Source organism: Phocoena phocoena, chromosome 17 (assembly GCF_963924675.1).
Source record: "Phocoena phocoena chromosome 17, mPhoPho1.1, whole genome shotgun sequence".
NCBI classification, from domain to species: domain Eukaryota; kingdom Metazoa; phylum Chordata; class Mammalia; order Artiodactyla; family Phocoenidae; genus Phocoena; species Phocoena phocoena.
The window spans coordinates 42,857,070-42,870,922 of NC_089235.1; the positions used below are offsets into that span (position 1 = coordinate 42,857,070).

The following is a 13,853-nucleotide window of genomic DNA, read 5'->3' on the forward strand; positions in this document are numbered from 1 at the left end:
TTGACTATGCTAGGAAAGACTGGGAACTGTCATAGATGGGAGGAAACAAAGGAGATACAACTATATGCAGTACAAGACCCTGGATTAGATTCTGGAACGGAAAAAGGACGTGAGGGGGCAAAGAGAAACAGGTAAAATTCAAATAAGTAGACTTCATGAAATTTTATTTGTGAAGTTTTAATGGACTGGCAAGGAACTGTAACAGGAAGTGTCAGAGCCAAACATAATGCCAAACAGATCATCCAAATTAATTTCTGATTCATTTTGTAGCAAAATTGTCATTCAGGGGCTTCCCTGGTGGCACAGTGGTTGAGAATCTGCCTGCCAATGCAGGAGACACGGGTTCGAGCCCTGGTCTGGGAAGATCCCACGTGCCGCGGAGCAACTGGGCCCGTGAGCCACAATTACTGAGCCTGCGCGTCTGGAGCCTGTGCTCCGCAACAAGAGAGGCCGCGATAGTGAGAGGCCTGCGCACCGCGATGAAGGGTGGCCCCCGCTTGCCACAACTAGAGAAAGCCCTCGAACAGAAACGAAGACCCAGCACAGCCATAAATAAATACATTTGGAAAAAAAAAAAAGTTAAAAAAAAATTGTCATTCAAGCCAAACTTACTTTATTCACCTGCCCTGGGAAGGAAATGGCCATAAAAACAATGAAGAATTTGTTTACTGTATATAGGAACCTGGTTTAGGATAAAAACATTACTGCATTTATTGGAGAAATGATGGTCTTTATAGGCAGTGGTTCTGGGTGAAATCAAGAAGAGAAAAACAGGTAACTTCATCAGAGAAGGTATCCATATGACCAATAAGCACATGAAAATATTCTCCGCATTATTAGTTGTAAAAGAAATGCAAATTACAAGCACAGTAGTGAATCACTCCGCCCCTTCAAAATGGCAACATGAACAGAACTGACAATGCCACCTGTTGATACGGCTTTGGAACCACTGGATTTCTCAAGCTACAGCTGGGAGTGTAAATCGTTCAACCACTTTGCGAAAACCAAAGCTATATAGATATACATCCACCCTATGACCCAGCAGTTTCACTCCTAGGTATGTACCCTACAGTAAATGAATGCTTGTGCCCATCATTAGCCATGTATAAAAATGGCCACGGTCGCTTTATTCATAATAGCCAAAAACTGGAAACAGTCCAGATTTCCACCAGTGGTAGAATGGACAGAAGTGAAGAGATGAGACAATCCAAACAGAATGGGTGCTGGAGATTCATTATACTTCTGTGTATGTTTGAAAGTTTTGGTAATACAAACTAAGAAACAGAAGGGAAAAGAAGATCGGCTGAGGCTTTCCATATGGCTCTTGGCACCACATTGGGAAAGGCCCAGGCTGCCTACCTGCTGTGTGTTCACATAGCCTCAAACCAGCGGGGCACTTGGTCTGCAGAGCTTGTCCACTTGTGCGTGACGTGCCAATGTCTTGAGGAAATAGACATACATATGCGACAGCCGGGAGAGCGGAGCCACAGGACCATCCTGGCCCTTTATTTTCATCCCTCTACCCTCCCATCCTTCCATCCTGTCATCTCTTTAGCTTTTTTCTTTTTTAAAAAATATTTATTTATTTGGTTGCGCCAGGTCTTTGTCGTGGCACGTGGGCTCTTTTAGTTGCGGCAGGCGGGATCTAGTTCCCTGACTAGGGATCGAACCCGGGCCCCCTGCATTGGAGCACAGAGTCTTAATCACTGGACCACCAGGGAAGTCCCATCTCTTTATCTTTTAAGTCACATGGCTCAAAAGGTTACATATTCTACACCTTGACTACATCTTATTTTTTTACAAGGATAATTCAATGAATATTTATTTTCAAAATCTTTTTACAAAGATGGAGGTGTAAGAAGACTAGGGATGGTGAAGTAATTTGCTTAATCAAGACCAGCTGTTACCATCCCTAGATCTGAAAGAGAGATGGGAGGCAGTGGCTACTAGAGCTGGGAATGAGTCATACAGCGTTGAACTCCTTATAAGGAGCCATGCTACCTTTTGGGTCCAGGGCCAACCCGAGGCAGCCTCACAGCAGGGGGCAGCCTCTTCCTCTCTCTGATCCTTTGTCTGGACTCCTCATTGAGTGACTCAACTAACGCCACAGGGTAAGGGAGCCCTGTTGATGGCCCATACCTGTGTGCCTGCTAGGGCAGATAACTGGATGGTGAGAGTGGGTTTGGAAAGACAAATGGAAGACATCTGGTAGAATTATTCACCTTCTTATCCAGTGTTCCACTTAACCAAACTTGGTGGACATTTCCCCACTTTGCCTACAAGAAAACCATTAAAAAAAAACTTTACTAAGTGACTTTTAAAAAATTAAGATACATTAAGCCTGTAGAATTCCTTATTTGTTTGAGTTTGCCAGCGACTGAGCAGGAACTAACCTAGCACAGGTGTCCAGTACTGCTTCTCTGGTGGTGCATTTTGTTGTTTGCATTTCAGTGGTTTTGAAATTAGGATGTGATTTACAATTTAACATAGATTTAGTGTTAGTATCTTTTTTTTTTTTTTGCGGTACGCGGGCCTCTCACTGTTGTGGGCTCTCCCGTTGCGGAGCACAGGCTCCGATCGCGCAGGCCCAGCGGCCATGGCTCACGGACCCAGCCGCTCCACGGCATGTGGGATCTTCCCGGACTGGGGCACGAACCCGCGTCCCCTGCATTGGCAGGCGGACTCTCAACCACTGCGCCACTAGGGAAGCCCAGGATCTTTTTTTTTTTTTTTTTTTACTTCAAACCTTTATTTTGAAAAAATTCAAACCTTTCAGAAAAGTTTGCTATACAGTGAACACCTATCTTGCCGTTTTCATTAACAATAATTTGGAGTTCCTCATCCTTTATAGGATTACCTCTTATTAAATATTGATTAAGTGTAAAACAATGTTTATAAAATAAGCTGAGTAATTGTGAGTACTTGTGCACCCACAACTTGATTTGAGGAATTGAATTTTACCTTAACTTTTGAAAGAGCCCCTCTGGTCTTGGAGATAGCTGCCACTCTTCTGAACTGTTTATCATTCTTTTGCTTTTCTGTATAAGCTTACCACGTATATTTGTATCACTCAGTGATCTATTGTTTAAGTTTCACGTGGTTGAACTTTATATTGTGGATTCACACAGTACGCCTTCTTCTGAGACTTGCTTTTTCAACTTTACTGTGTTAATGAAAAAATTATTCAGATGCTTGATAAAGATGATAAGGAAGACTTTATTCAAGATTGGCTACTGTAGTGGGGGCCTTGCAGTAGGGGAGAAAAATCAAGCTCAATTCCCCCTCCAAAAAGGACAGGTGGCGTTTATAGCCAAGGAGCAGGGTGGAGGTCAGCGAATGGAAAATCACTAAGAGGAAACATCAGGGCTGGGGGATTCTTGCTAGATAACAGGATTCTTGCTAAAGGCAGACCAGGGTGATATGCTATTGAGGGTGAAAAATAAGGAATTTGACCAGATATCAGAGTCATTGGATACCAAGAGTGAGGTATACTAACTCTGTAGGATTCTTGCCAAAACTTGACTAAGTGGGCCAAGGATAGAGCCTAAGGTGTTTGGTCAGAAGGGAGAGTCTTTGTTATGTGTCCGCGTCTAATTGGGAAAACCTGTATGCTTCCAGCACCCAGTTAGTTGTAAGGGAATCTGGGAAATTTAGATTTTAGCTTTCTAGCCTCTGCAGAATAGGAAGGCACTTCAGAAGGTGGGAATGAAAGCTTGGTGCCAGTTCACCACCTCTCCTGCAAATGTGTGTAGTATATGGTAGGACTAACCTACCTTCTTTTTCAGAAATCTGCTTGAGCACCACATGTCCAGTTGTCAGGAAATACTGCTGTATATCTCTGACTGTTAAATTTGTTGATTAGCTGAGGGAGAAGCAACATCTTTACATGTTGTATTTTGGACATCTTTTTTTTTGAAAAACGACTTTATTGTGCTATACTTTGTATGCTGTAAAACCTACCCATATAAAATGTACAACTTCATGATTTTTAGTAAGTTTATAGAGATGTGAAATCTTTAAAAAGTCTAATTAAAACTTATGCCTTTCCAATTGTGCAAGTCTTCTTTAGTGTCCAGCAGTAATGTTTCCAGAATTGTTCCAAATAGATCATGAATATTTTTTATTAAATTTATTTTATTTCCTTCTCTTAAGGTCTAGTCACACATCTTGGTTCTCCAGTGACCATAATTACAAAAACTGTAAATGCTCCTTATTGGTTTTTCTGTTTTTAAATTTATTTATGTATGTATGTATGTATGTATGTTTGGCTGCGTTGGGTCTTCGTTGCTGCACGTGGGCTTTCTCTTGTTGCAGCGAGCGGGGGCTACTCTTCCTTGAGGTGTGCGGGCTTCTCATTGCAGTGTCTTCTCTTGTTGCAGAGCACAGGCTCTAGGTGCGTGGGCTTCAGTTGTTGTGGTGTGCGGGCTTCAGTAGATGTGGCACGCGGGCTCAGTAGTTGTAGTTCGTAGGTTCTAGAGCACAGGCTCAGTAGTTGTGGCACAGGCTTAGGCTCCACGGCATGTGGGATCTTCCCGGACCAGGGCTTGAACACGTGTCCCCTGCATTGGCAGGCGGATTCTTAACCACTGCACCAACAGGGAAGTCCAGGTTTTTCTGTTTTTATATAAGCAACCTTTATGAGACTTAATTATGTCAGTATAAATTTCTCAATATGAGAATAGCTGGCAGGAGCTAATTTCCTTATCTTAGAAAGTGAGGAGTTAACAGAGATTCTCTGAACTTGACATTTTCCGTAACTAACTAATCCTTTGTAACTTATAGTTTAAATCTTAACACCTGACAACATGTATGAACCTTGAAAATATTATCCTAAATGAGATAAGCCAGACACAGAAGGCCGCATATTGTATGATTCCATTTATATGACATGTACAGTATAGGCAGATCTAAAGAGATAGAAAGTACCTTAATGGTTGCCAGGGGCTGGAGGGTGGGGGGGAATGGGGAGTGACTTCTAAGGGTATAGAGGGGGTTTTTTTGGGGAGAATGAAAATATTATGGAAATAGTGGTGATGGGTGTGCAACTTTGTGACTAAAAAACCCACTGAATTATATATATGCTTTTTCAAAGGGTGCATTTTATAGAATGTGAATTATATCTTAATACAGAAAATTTATGAGGGGAAAAAAAGACCCAGCCCAAATAACCACATCCTCCCATAAATTCTTTTTTGTTCCTCTTGGCTGAAAATATTGTCCCCTCTGAACTCCCCTAGCTTGTCATCTGTTATCTGCTATTGAATTCTTCCATCCCTTCCCAGTAGATACTAAGCATCTGAGAGCAAAGATTATGTCCTCTTAATCTCTGCAGCCTCACATTTTTATCCCATGTTACACACCTATTTAGTATTCATGAAATAAATTTTGGGTTTAAGAATAAAGTTGTAAATTAGCAAGTTACAAGAAACCCCTCTTCTATCTGAATTTACTTCGATAAAAAGTTATAAATAATTGCCACACAAATAACAAAAAGTATGTTAGAGCTTTGCTTCTGTTTTAGGGGAATAAAATTAGTGCCTTACGCTTATTCTTCCCCAAGCTTTCAACCTCAGAACGTGAGGCCCCATAGGAGGGACTTACCTGGGTTTTGTGTTTACCCCCGCAGGGGTTGAGGGCTTTTGTATTTTGCTCTCAGGAGCTCATATTGTTGCTGTGAGTTCATCTGAAAATAGTTCTCCTCTAGACTTAATGGTGAAACTATACCCCAAATACTGTTTGTTTTCATGAGCCAAAAACATGGCCGAAAATTGAGCCATAAGAATGACTCGTTACTAGGCAAGTATGATGTGAGAGCATAAATCAGGTGTTAGTTACCTATCTAGCTACCAGTTTTATGGGAAGGACACAAACCCAAGAAATGTTAAGGAATAGTAGAATTAGAAAGATTATTTTAACAAAGGCATTTCGGGGAAACTCCTTTATATGCCTGTTCTATTTCAATGATTAATTGACTAAGTATCAGGAAATGCTTTCTAATTATGCCTTTGTGGCCTGTGGTGTAGCTTTTCTTTGGAACCTTTTCAAATTAGAACTGAGTCATTAAGCCAGGAATTTAATTTAGGAAACAACTTGCCCACAGTGTGCTCTGACTTTGGTTGGTGGAGCTGCTGTGCAAAGAATAAGTAAGGGATATTCCTGTCACTGACCAGTACTTTACCGATTGTATAAACATTCCTACATTGTTAGTAGGACCAGTTACTCATTTGCCAGTTGACATAATTATAAAAGAAATGGATTTTCATTCCTCAGAGTAACTCTCATGTTCACCATGGTACACCGCACACTACTTCAGAGGAGGTGACTTGTGCTCTAGGTTGCTAGGAGATACGAGGTTCATTAACCTGTTTTATCTCCTCTGCTCTGTGTTTTTATTTGATTTACGCTTTGATCCTGCCTAAGCTATTTGACATGCTTGTGATATATTCAGTCTGTTCAGTGTGGTTGGTGTAGTCATTAACAGGAATAGAATTTTGAAAATTTCCTCATCTCAAATTAACATTTTTTCTGTGGTATCTCATTGTGAGTGGTGATAGGATACTTTATGACTTTCATTTTATTTGTGCCTTTTAAATTTCTCCTGAGATTTATATTCTTTGAAAAAGATGGAAATTTTAAAAATTCTAATGATTATGTGAGATTTCGTTCTGGAGTGGTTTTCTTTTTTGTTTCCAGAATAGGACATAAAATTATTCAAGATTTTAGTGTTTTATTCTGTATTAATATTTTATATTAATAAAGGTTTTATTGATATGCCTAATACATAATTTATATAATTTATATAAATTTTATTATAACAGAAATATTAATGTAACCATTATATTTATATATATTTTTTCTTTTTTAAAATATTTATTTATTTATTTTTGCTGCGTTCGGTCTTCGTTTCCGTGTGAGGGCTTTCTTTAGTTGCGGCAAGTGGGGGCCACTCTTTATCGCAGTGCGCACGCGCAGGCCTCTCACTGTCGCGGCCTCTCTTGTTGTGGAGCACAGGCTCCAGACGCGCAGGCTCAGTAATTGTGGCTCACGGGCCCAGTTGCTCCGCGGCATGTGGGATCCTCCCAGACCAGGGCTCGAAACCGTGTCCCCTGCATCGGCAGGCAGACTCTCAACCACTGTGCCACCAGGGAAGCCCCATATTTTTATTTTTAAATAAAGCCTTAGATTTTTTTGTTTGCTTGTTTCTCTCTCTGTCTCTCTATTTCTCTTAAGATCTATGAGGGAGTCAAAGAGTATCCTCTAATGGGCTAGCTTTTATAAAACTCATTTTTTCTCATTATAAAATAGGCTTGTACAGAATTTGGAATGCGTCAAAGTAAGACAAAGAAAATAAAAAATTTCTGCCTGAGTTCAATCAAGTTTTAGAGATCACTACAAGTTCTGATAGGCTTTGCACATAATAAAGGATGTCCACTCCTTTTAGGGAGGCTCTCTGGTTTCCCAGGACTTTGACCTCCACTACTGCATTTGCTTTACCTCCTTCGCAGCTGGGTGGCATGGTGGCTAAGAGCTTTGCCTCTGGAGTTAAACTTCTGGGGTAGAATAGCTCATCCACCACTTGGCAGCTGGGCAACCTTGGGCAGGTTACTTGCCCGGCAAAAATACTGTGAGGCATACGTGAAATGTCCTTGTTGGTACCTCTTCCCTCATAATAAGGGAAGGTGAGTTCATTTAGCATTAAAATTATAAAGTAAACTATAAAATATATATGTATCCTGAGAGAAATCATGCTCTTTTAAGTACTGACTAGTATTAATTATCTCTTGATTCTCTTATAACCTTCTTTTTTTTTGAGAATCAAATTTTTACTCCTTTAGTAGAAGTCATCAGCTTTATTATAAATGTACTGCATTAAATCTGGAGACCATTTTAAGGAAGCTTCATTTTTTTTAAGGTGCCAAATGGTCTTTGTTGATATATATACATCTGACACAGAAAGTACTTTGCCCTTACGATTCTGTTTGTAAACCTGCTTAAAATATCCTCTCATCTCTGAAGCTGAGGATACAGTGTGGGTGGCTCTAGAACTGGAATGCTTTCCTTTGGAGAAATACCCGTAGCAAGTGGCAGCCTAGGTTGGTTCATTTGGTCAGTATTTAAAGCTTAAGTAGAAGCAGCATCGTATAGCAGAGAGAGCCAAAGATTTGAATCGTAGGAGCTGGATTAGTCATAGTTTAGCCTTTTGATGCAAATGCTATCTCAGCAGGTTACATGACCTCTGAGCCCTGGTTTCATAATCCATTCACTGGGCACAGTAACGTCTACCTCAGAGTAATGAAGACTCAATGAGGTATCTGTGAAAATGCCTTGGAAACTGTCAGCACTGTACAGATACTTCACTGCAAGGGTTTTTGTACTCTCTTAGCCTGATTATAACCCTACACTTTACCTTCAGAAACCCAGATATACTGTGCTTCTAATCAGAATAAGTCTTCAGTTTGTACCTACTGTGAAACAGGCTTTGTACTAGAGCTGCTCTATTCAACAAAGATATGATACAAGCACACAAGTCATTTTAAATTTCCTAGTAGCCTCATTTAAAAAGGTAACAACAAACAGGTGATTAACTTTAATAATGTATTTAACTCAGTGTATCCCAAATATTATTTCAGCTTGTAATCAGTATAAAAATCATTAATGGGATTTTTTTGGTTTTTGATACTAAGTCCTTGAAATGAGGAGTACGTTTTAGTCTTACGGCACATCTCAACGCAGACTGACCACAGTACAAGTGCTCAGCGTGCACATGCGGCATCTGTCACCTTCTCGGTGTTGAGGTTGCAGTAGTGAACGAGACACAGCAGCAGCTCCTTTTCCTCAGGAAGGTTCCTCTAGCAGAGACAGACAGTACACGAATGAGCAAGATAGTAGTGAAACATGCCGTAAAGAAAATACAGCAGCCACGTGGGCATGACTGGGAGGGTCACATTAGCTAGGATGGCCAGGGAAGATCTTGGAGGTGTTGAGCTGAAGGATTAAAAAGGCGGAGCCAATCATGTGAAAATATGAGCGACATTACTTCTATTCAGTGGGAACTGCAAATGTGAGGCCCTGGCATGGGATGATTTGGCTGTGTTTAGTGAACTAAATGGTATGGCTGGATTACAGTGCGTAGGAAAGTGTGGGATGGGATGAGAGGAGATTGGAGAGGTTGGCGGGCTCTGGACTAAACAGAGACATAAAGGTCCTGATAAGAAAAAGAATACCTCATTTGTTATATATATAATTCGGTGGACCAGAAGACCAAACTTTGAAATATATATACATAGATATATTTAATATAGACCTATGTGTGACTTAGGGAGAAAATCTTTTAGGCACTTTGCTTCCCTTAACAATCGTTGTCTCAGATTCCAAAGGAACTCTGGTGTTTAACTTAGTATAAAGTTCTTGTCTATAACTGGTTTATAAACAAAATGCCTTTGAGGTGTGACTTTAAGAAATGTTAAAACAGTGGAGCTACTACTGACTTTCTTTTTAAAAAAACTTTTTTGCAGACATGTGCATTGCTATCGCAATTTCTCTTCTCATGATCCTGATCTGTGCAATGGCTACTTACGGAGCATACAAGGTAAGCAACTTAGAAATGAGGTCCTGGGCCTTTTCCGTGGTCCCTTACACATGTATCTGTGCAGCTATCTGTAAGGAGTGGGGAATGATTGTGCTCAGTTTCCTGTAAGAATCTTTAAAAGTTTAAATCTCTTGCTAATGTTACGTGGAAAACCAGTGTTACAGTCTCAGAAGTGTTCACTGAGGCTTGCTGGTTCGCTGCTTTTGTTTGGTTTAGCAAGTTGCCATCATGACCTGCTTTAATGAATTTCTACTCCCCCGTTTCCCTTCAGATTAAGAAAAGATTTCTCTGAATTCAAAAAATATTGTTTTGTAATATTGAACATATTAAATATTAACATCCTGTCCTGTCTTATGTTTAGCAACACGCGGCCTGGATCATCCCATTCTTCTGTTACCAGATCTTTGATTTTGCCCTGAACACCTTGGTTGCAGTCACTGTGCTTGTTTATCCAAACTCCATCCAGGAATACATACGACAGCTGGTATGTGACCTTTATAATTACTAACTATGTTTCTTCGTGAGGGAGACCTGGTTAAGATAGAAATACAAAAGACGTAGAGATAAACATACATATACATATTAATTTGTGGCGTTTTAACTTGCATCTGAGTTACTGATGAGAGATTTTTGAATAAAGATAAGATTTTTTATCTCTTAGAATGCTTTTTGGGAAAACATAACCCCCTGAGGTAGATAAGTTGGTGATGATGGTATTAGAGGTGCCTACCTGATTTACAAGCTACTTACTAATTGTCTTATTTTTGTAAAATGCAATTTGCTCAATTAGCAGAGGAGGATAGCCTTTTGCCTCTGCCGGGTATGGGAAAAGTGGAACTCTACTATGTACTGTTTCCTGAACTTATTTGACCATAGAACCCCTTTCTTCTTCTTCAAACTTCTTTTTTTAAAAAATTAATTAATTAATTTATTTTTGGCTGAGTTGGGTCTTCGTTGCTGCACGCAGGCTTTCTGTAGTTGTGGTGAGCGGGGGCTACTCTTCGTTGCAGTGCGCGGGCTTCTCATTGCAGTGGCTTCTCTTGTTGCAGAGCACGGGCTCTAAGCATGCGGGCTTCAGTAGTTGTGGCTCACGGGCTCTAGAGCGCAAGCTCAGTTGTTGCGGCGTATGGGCTTAGTTGCTCTGCGGCATGTGGGATCTTCTTGGACCAGGGCTCAAACCTGTGTCCCCTGCATTAGCAGGTGGATTCTTAACCACTGTGCCACCAGGGAAGCCCCAAACTTCTTTCTGGGGCTGGTTTTCTACAATATTAAATGTCCTTTGTGACCATATGAGTGAATATTGGTGGCTGGCTATTAAGAAGCTCATGGAGGGTGTGAGATTAGAGTACTTCTGTGCCTTCACATTTTTTAATCTTTGTGTTTTAAATTATGTACCTTAAAATTTAATTTCTTCAGAATCTTAGAATGCTTTAAATGGAGAGAATAGTATGCTCAGTCTTTAGTTTTCATAGTAGTTTCTGAGGACTTCCCTGGTGGTGTAGTGGTTAAGAATCCGCCTGCCAATGCAGGGGACACGGGTTCGAGCCCTGGTCCGGGAAGATTCCACATACTATGGAGCATCTAAGCCTGTACGCCACAACTACTGAAGCCGGCGCACCTAGAGTCCGTGCTCTGCAACAAATGAAGCCACGGCAATGAGAAGCCCACATACTGCAACAAAGAGTAGCCCCCGCTCACCACAACTAGAGAAAAAGCCCCCGCACAGCAACGAAGACCCAATGCAGCCATAAATAAATAAACAAACAAACAAATAAATAAATAAAAATATTTCCTTTAAAAAAATAGTAGTTTCTGAGCATGGGGGAAGGAACAGGGTTTTTCTGGGATGAAGATACAGATTGGGGGTTTGATGTGAAAATGGAGGTCAAGAAGTTCAGTGGAAAAGAGGAATGGAGGGGATGGAGCCAGGTAGGAAGTGTGGCCACAGGAGTTTGTGATCTTTTGGCAGTTGGCCCAGATCACGTGACTAGTACTCAACAGACCTAGTATGAAAAGCCTCCATCCAGTGTGTTGCTCCTTAAAAGTATGAGGTTGTCGTTGTTGTAAGAAAATAGCTTCTTTTTGTTTCTTAGAAATAGATCTATGTTTTCGTAGAGTGTAGTATCAAGAAAATTTTGGTGTTATTTCCCACGTGCTAATTTTATGTATCATCTCTTGTGATAACAGCTAAGTGTTTCTGCATGAGGGGGTTTATATGTGATGAACAGGTTGTAGAACTACCTCTGTCTTTAAGGACTTGAATTCTACTCTGTAATCATGATCTGGCACTGAGCTCCTAAAATCATCCTGGAATTGTGGAGGAAACATGGTCTCCACAGAGCCCATCACGTGAGGGGGCCAGGAGAGGGTGGGATGGAGTAAGGGGACACCAAGGCAAGTCACATGCCAATTTTGACTACTTGAAGAGTCATATATTGTGTGCTCCATCCCATGTATTTGGAGATTTATAAGGAGGAGAAAGGGTAATGTGCAGGCCAGAGTCTAGAACACTCAGGATACTACCAAGACTTCCTGTTCCACCTGCATTGTTTAGTCACTCTGTACCCAGTGGTAAAGTCATAATATCAGTGGTGCTCACAATAATCCCCATATGAGTTTAAAAACTCACTCTCTACTTTTATTTATAATTATAAACCAAATAATACAAGTAGGCATCTTCTGCATGTTCGACTTGAAGATCAGTCTGGGCTGGAAGAGCAAGGCCTGCAGGTCATCACAGTGCCTAAGAGACAGCACTGAAAGGGGACATTAAATTTCCACTGCTATTGCCCCTCCTGCTGACAAGTTGAGATATACAGTGAACCTGGGGAGGCTTGTCTGAGAAGGCTGCTAGAGAGCACCACTTAATCCTAGCGCCAGTTCTTTTTATGTGGAGTCTTGTAAAACACAGTTCAAGTAAGTTATGTGTGTGTTTTTACAGGTCTTAAGTGGATGTAGAAACCACGTTCACTTTTCTGGGGGAAAGAGTGTGAAGATCTTTGTGGAAAGGCTCATATATTTCCACTGTAATAGCGGTTGTTTTTTTTTTTTTTTTCCACATTCCTGGAAACAATATGATTTTGTGTTGGTCTTGTAAATAACATCAGTTTGTTTGGGTTTTTTTTGTTTTTTTTTTCGGTATGCGGGCCTCTCACTGTTATGGCCTCTCCCGTTGCGGAGCACAGGCTCCGGACGCGCAGGCTCAGCGGCCATGGCTCACGTGCCCAGCCGCTCCGCGGCATGTGGGATCTTCCCGGACCGGGGCACGAACCCGCGTCCCCTGCATCGGCAGGCGGACTCTCAACCACTGCGCCACCAGGGAAGCCCTGAATTTTCTTTTTGAGAGTTGCTGCCTGAATGAAGAACAGACTAGCCTCTCCCCATCACACTGTTTATAGCTTTTTCATTAGTAGAGGTAGACTAGAAATGTTGTAGTGTCCTTAAATAATAACTATCTGCTTTAATTAATTGCTTTCTGATAAGCACATCTGGCTAATGCTTATGGAATAGAATCCTGGATCATTAATGAGATTTGCTAATGAGGTACTTTTCTTTTGTAGCCTCCTGATTTTCCTTACAAAGATGATATCATGTCAGTGAATCCTACCTGTTTGGTCCTTATTATTCTTCTGTTTATCAGCATTATCTTGACTTTTAAGGTAAGCATGAAGATTTTACTTATGGTCTAAATATTACTAAATGTATTCATGAATGCTAAAGAAGTAAGAAAACTTGCCGTTAGTTTATCTTGTTTTAGATTTCTGAGCTGCTTTTTGAATTCCTCACAATTCTGTTCCTTCTCTTATCTATATGAGAGAGATAAACACTAACCAGACTTCCACAGGCCAACCCAGGGTTCTTCTAAAATCTATTTGGATGGAAATAAATTAATATAATGTTGTACATTTATGTGGTGTGTATTAAGTACCATAGCATCCATTACAAGTCTCTGTATACATTCTTTTGTAATTTGTGGGATTTTTCCCTAAATATTTTTTTATTTATTTACTATATTTGGTTGCAACAGGTGGGCTCCTTAGTTGCGGCTCGCCTGGCTCCTTAGTTGCAGCACGCAGGCTCCTTAGTTGCGGCATGCATGTGGGACCTAGTGTCCTGACCAGAGATCAAACCCGGGCCCCCTGCACTGGGAGCGTGGAGTCTTAACCACTGCTCCACCAGGGAAGTCCCTGTAATTTGTTTTTAAAAATGTAATTGATTTTGAACATTATTCTGTAGCAGTCTGTTATGAATTTATCATTTTTAT

The 13,853-nt window shown here is 40.8% G+C and overlaps 1 protein-coding gene across 1 annotated transcript in view; it reads left to right on the forward strand.

Moving 5' to 3' along the window:
* Window positions 1–13,853, forward strand: part of LAPTM4B (lysosomal protein transmembrane 4 beta) — a 67,623-nt gene that overhangs the window by 25,855 nt on the left and 27,915 nt on the right. The window contains exons 3-5 of the mRNA XM_065895409.1: window positions 9,516–9,589; window positions 9,951–10,073; window positions 13,150–13,248. Of these exons, the coding sequence (XP_065751481.1) occupies window positions 9,516–9,589; window positions 9,951–10,073; window positions 13,150–13,248 (296 nt within the window). The remainder of the gene's footprint in view (window positions 1–9,515; window positions 9,590–9,950; window positions 10,074–13,149; window positions 13,249–13,853) is intronic.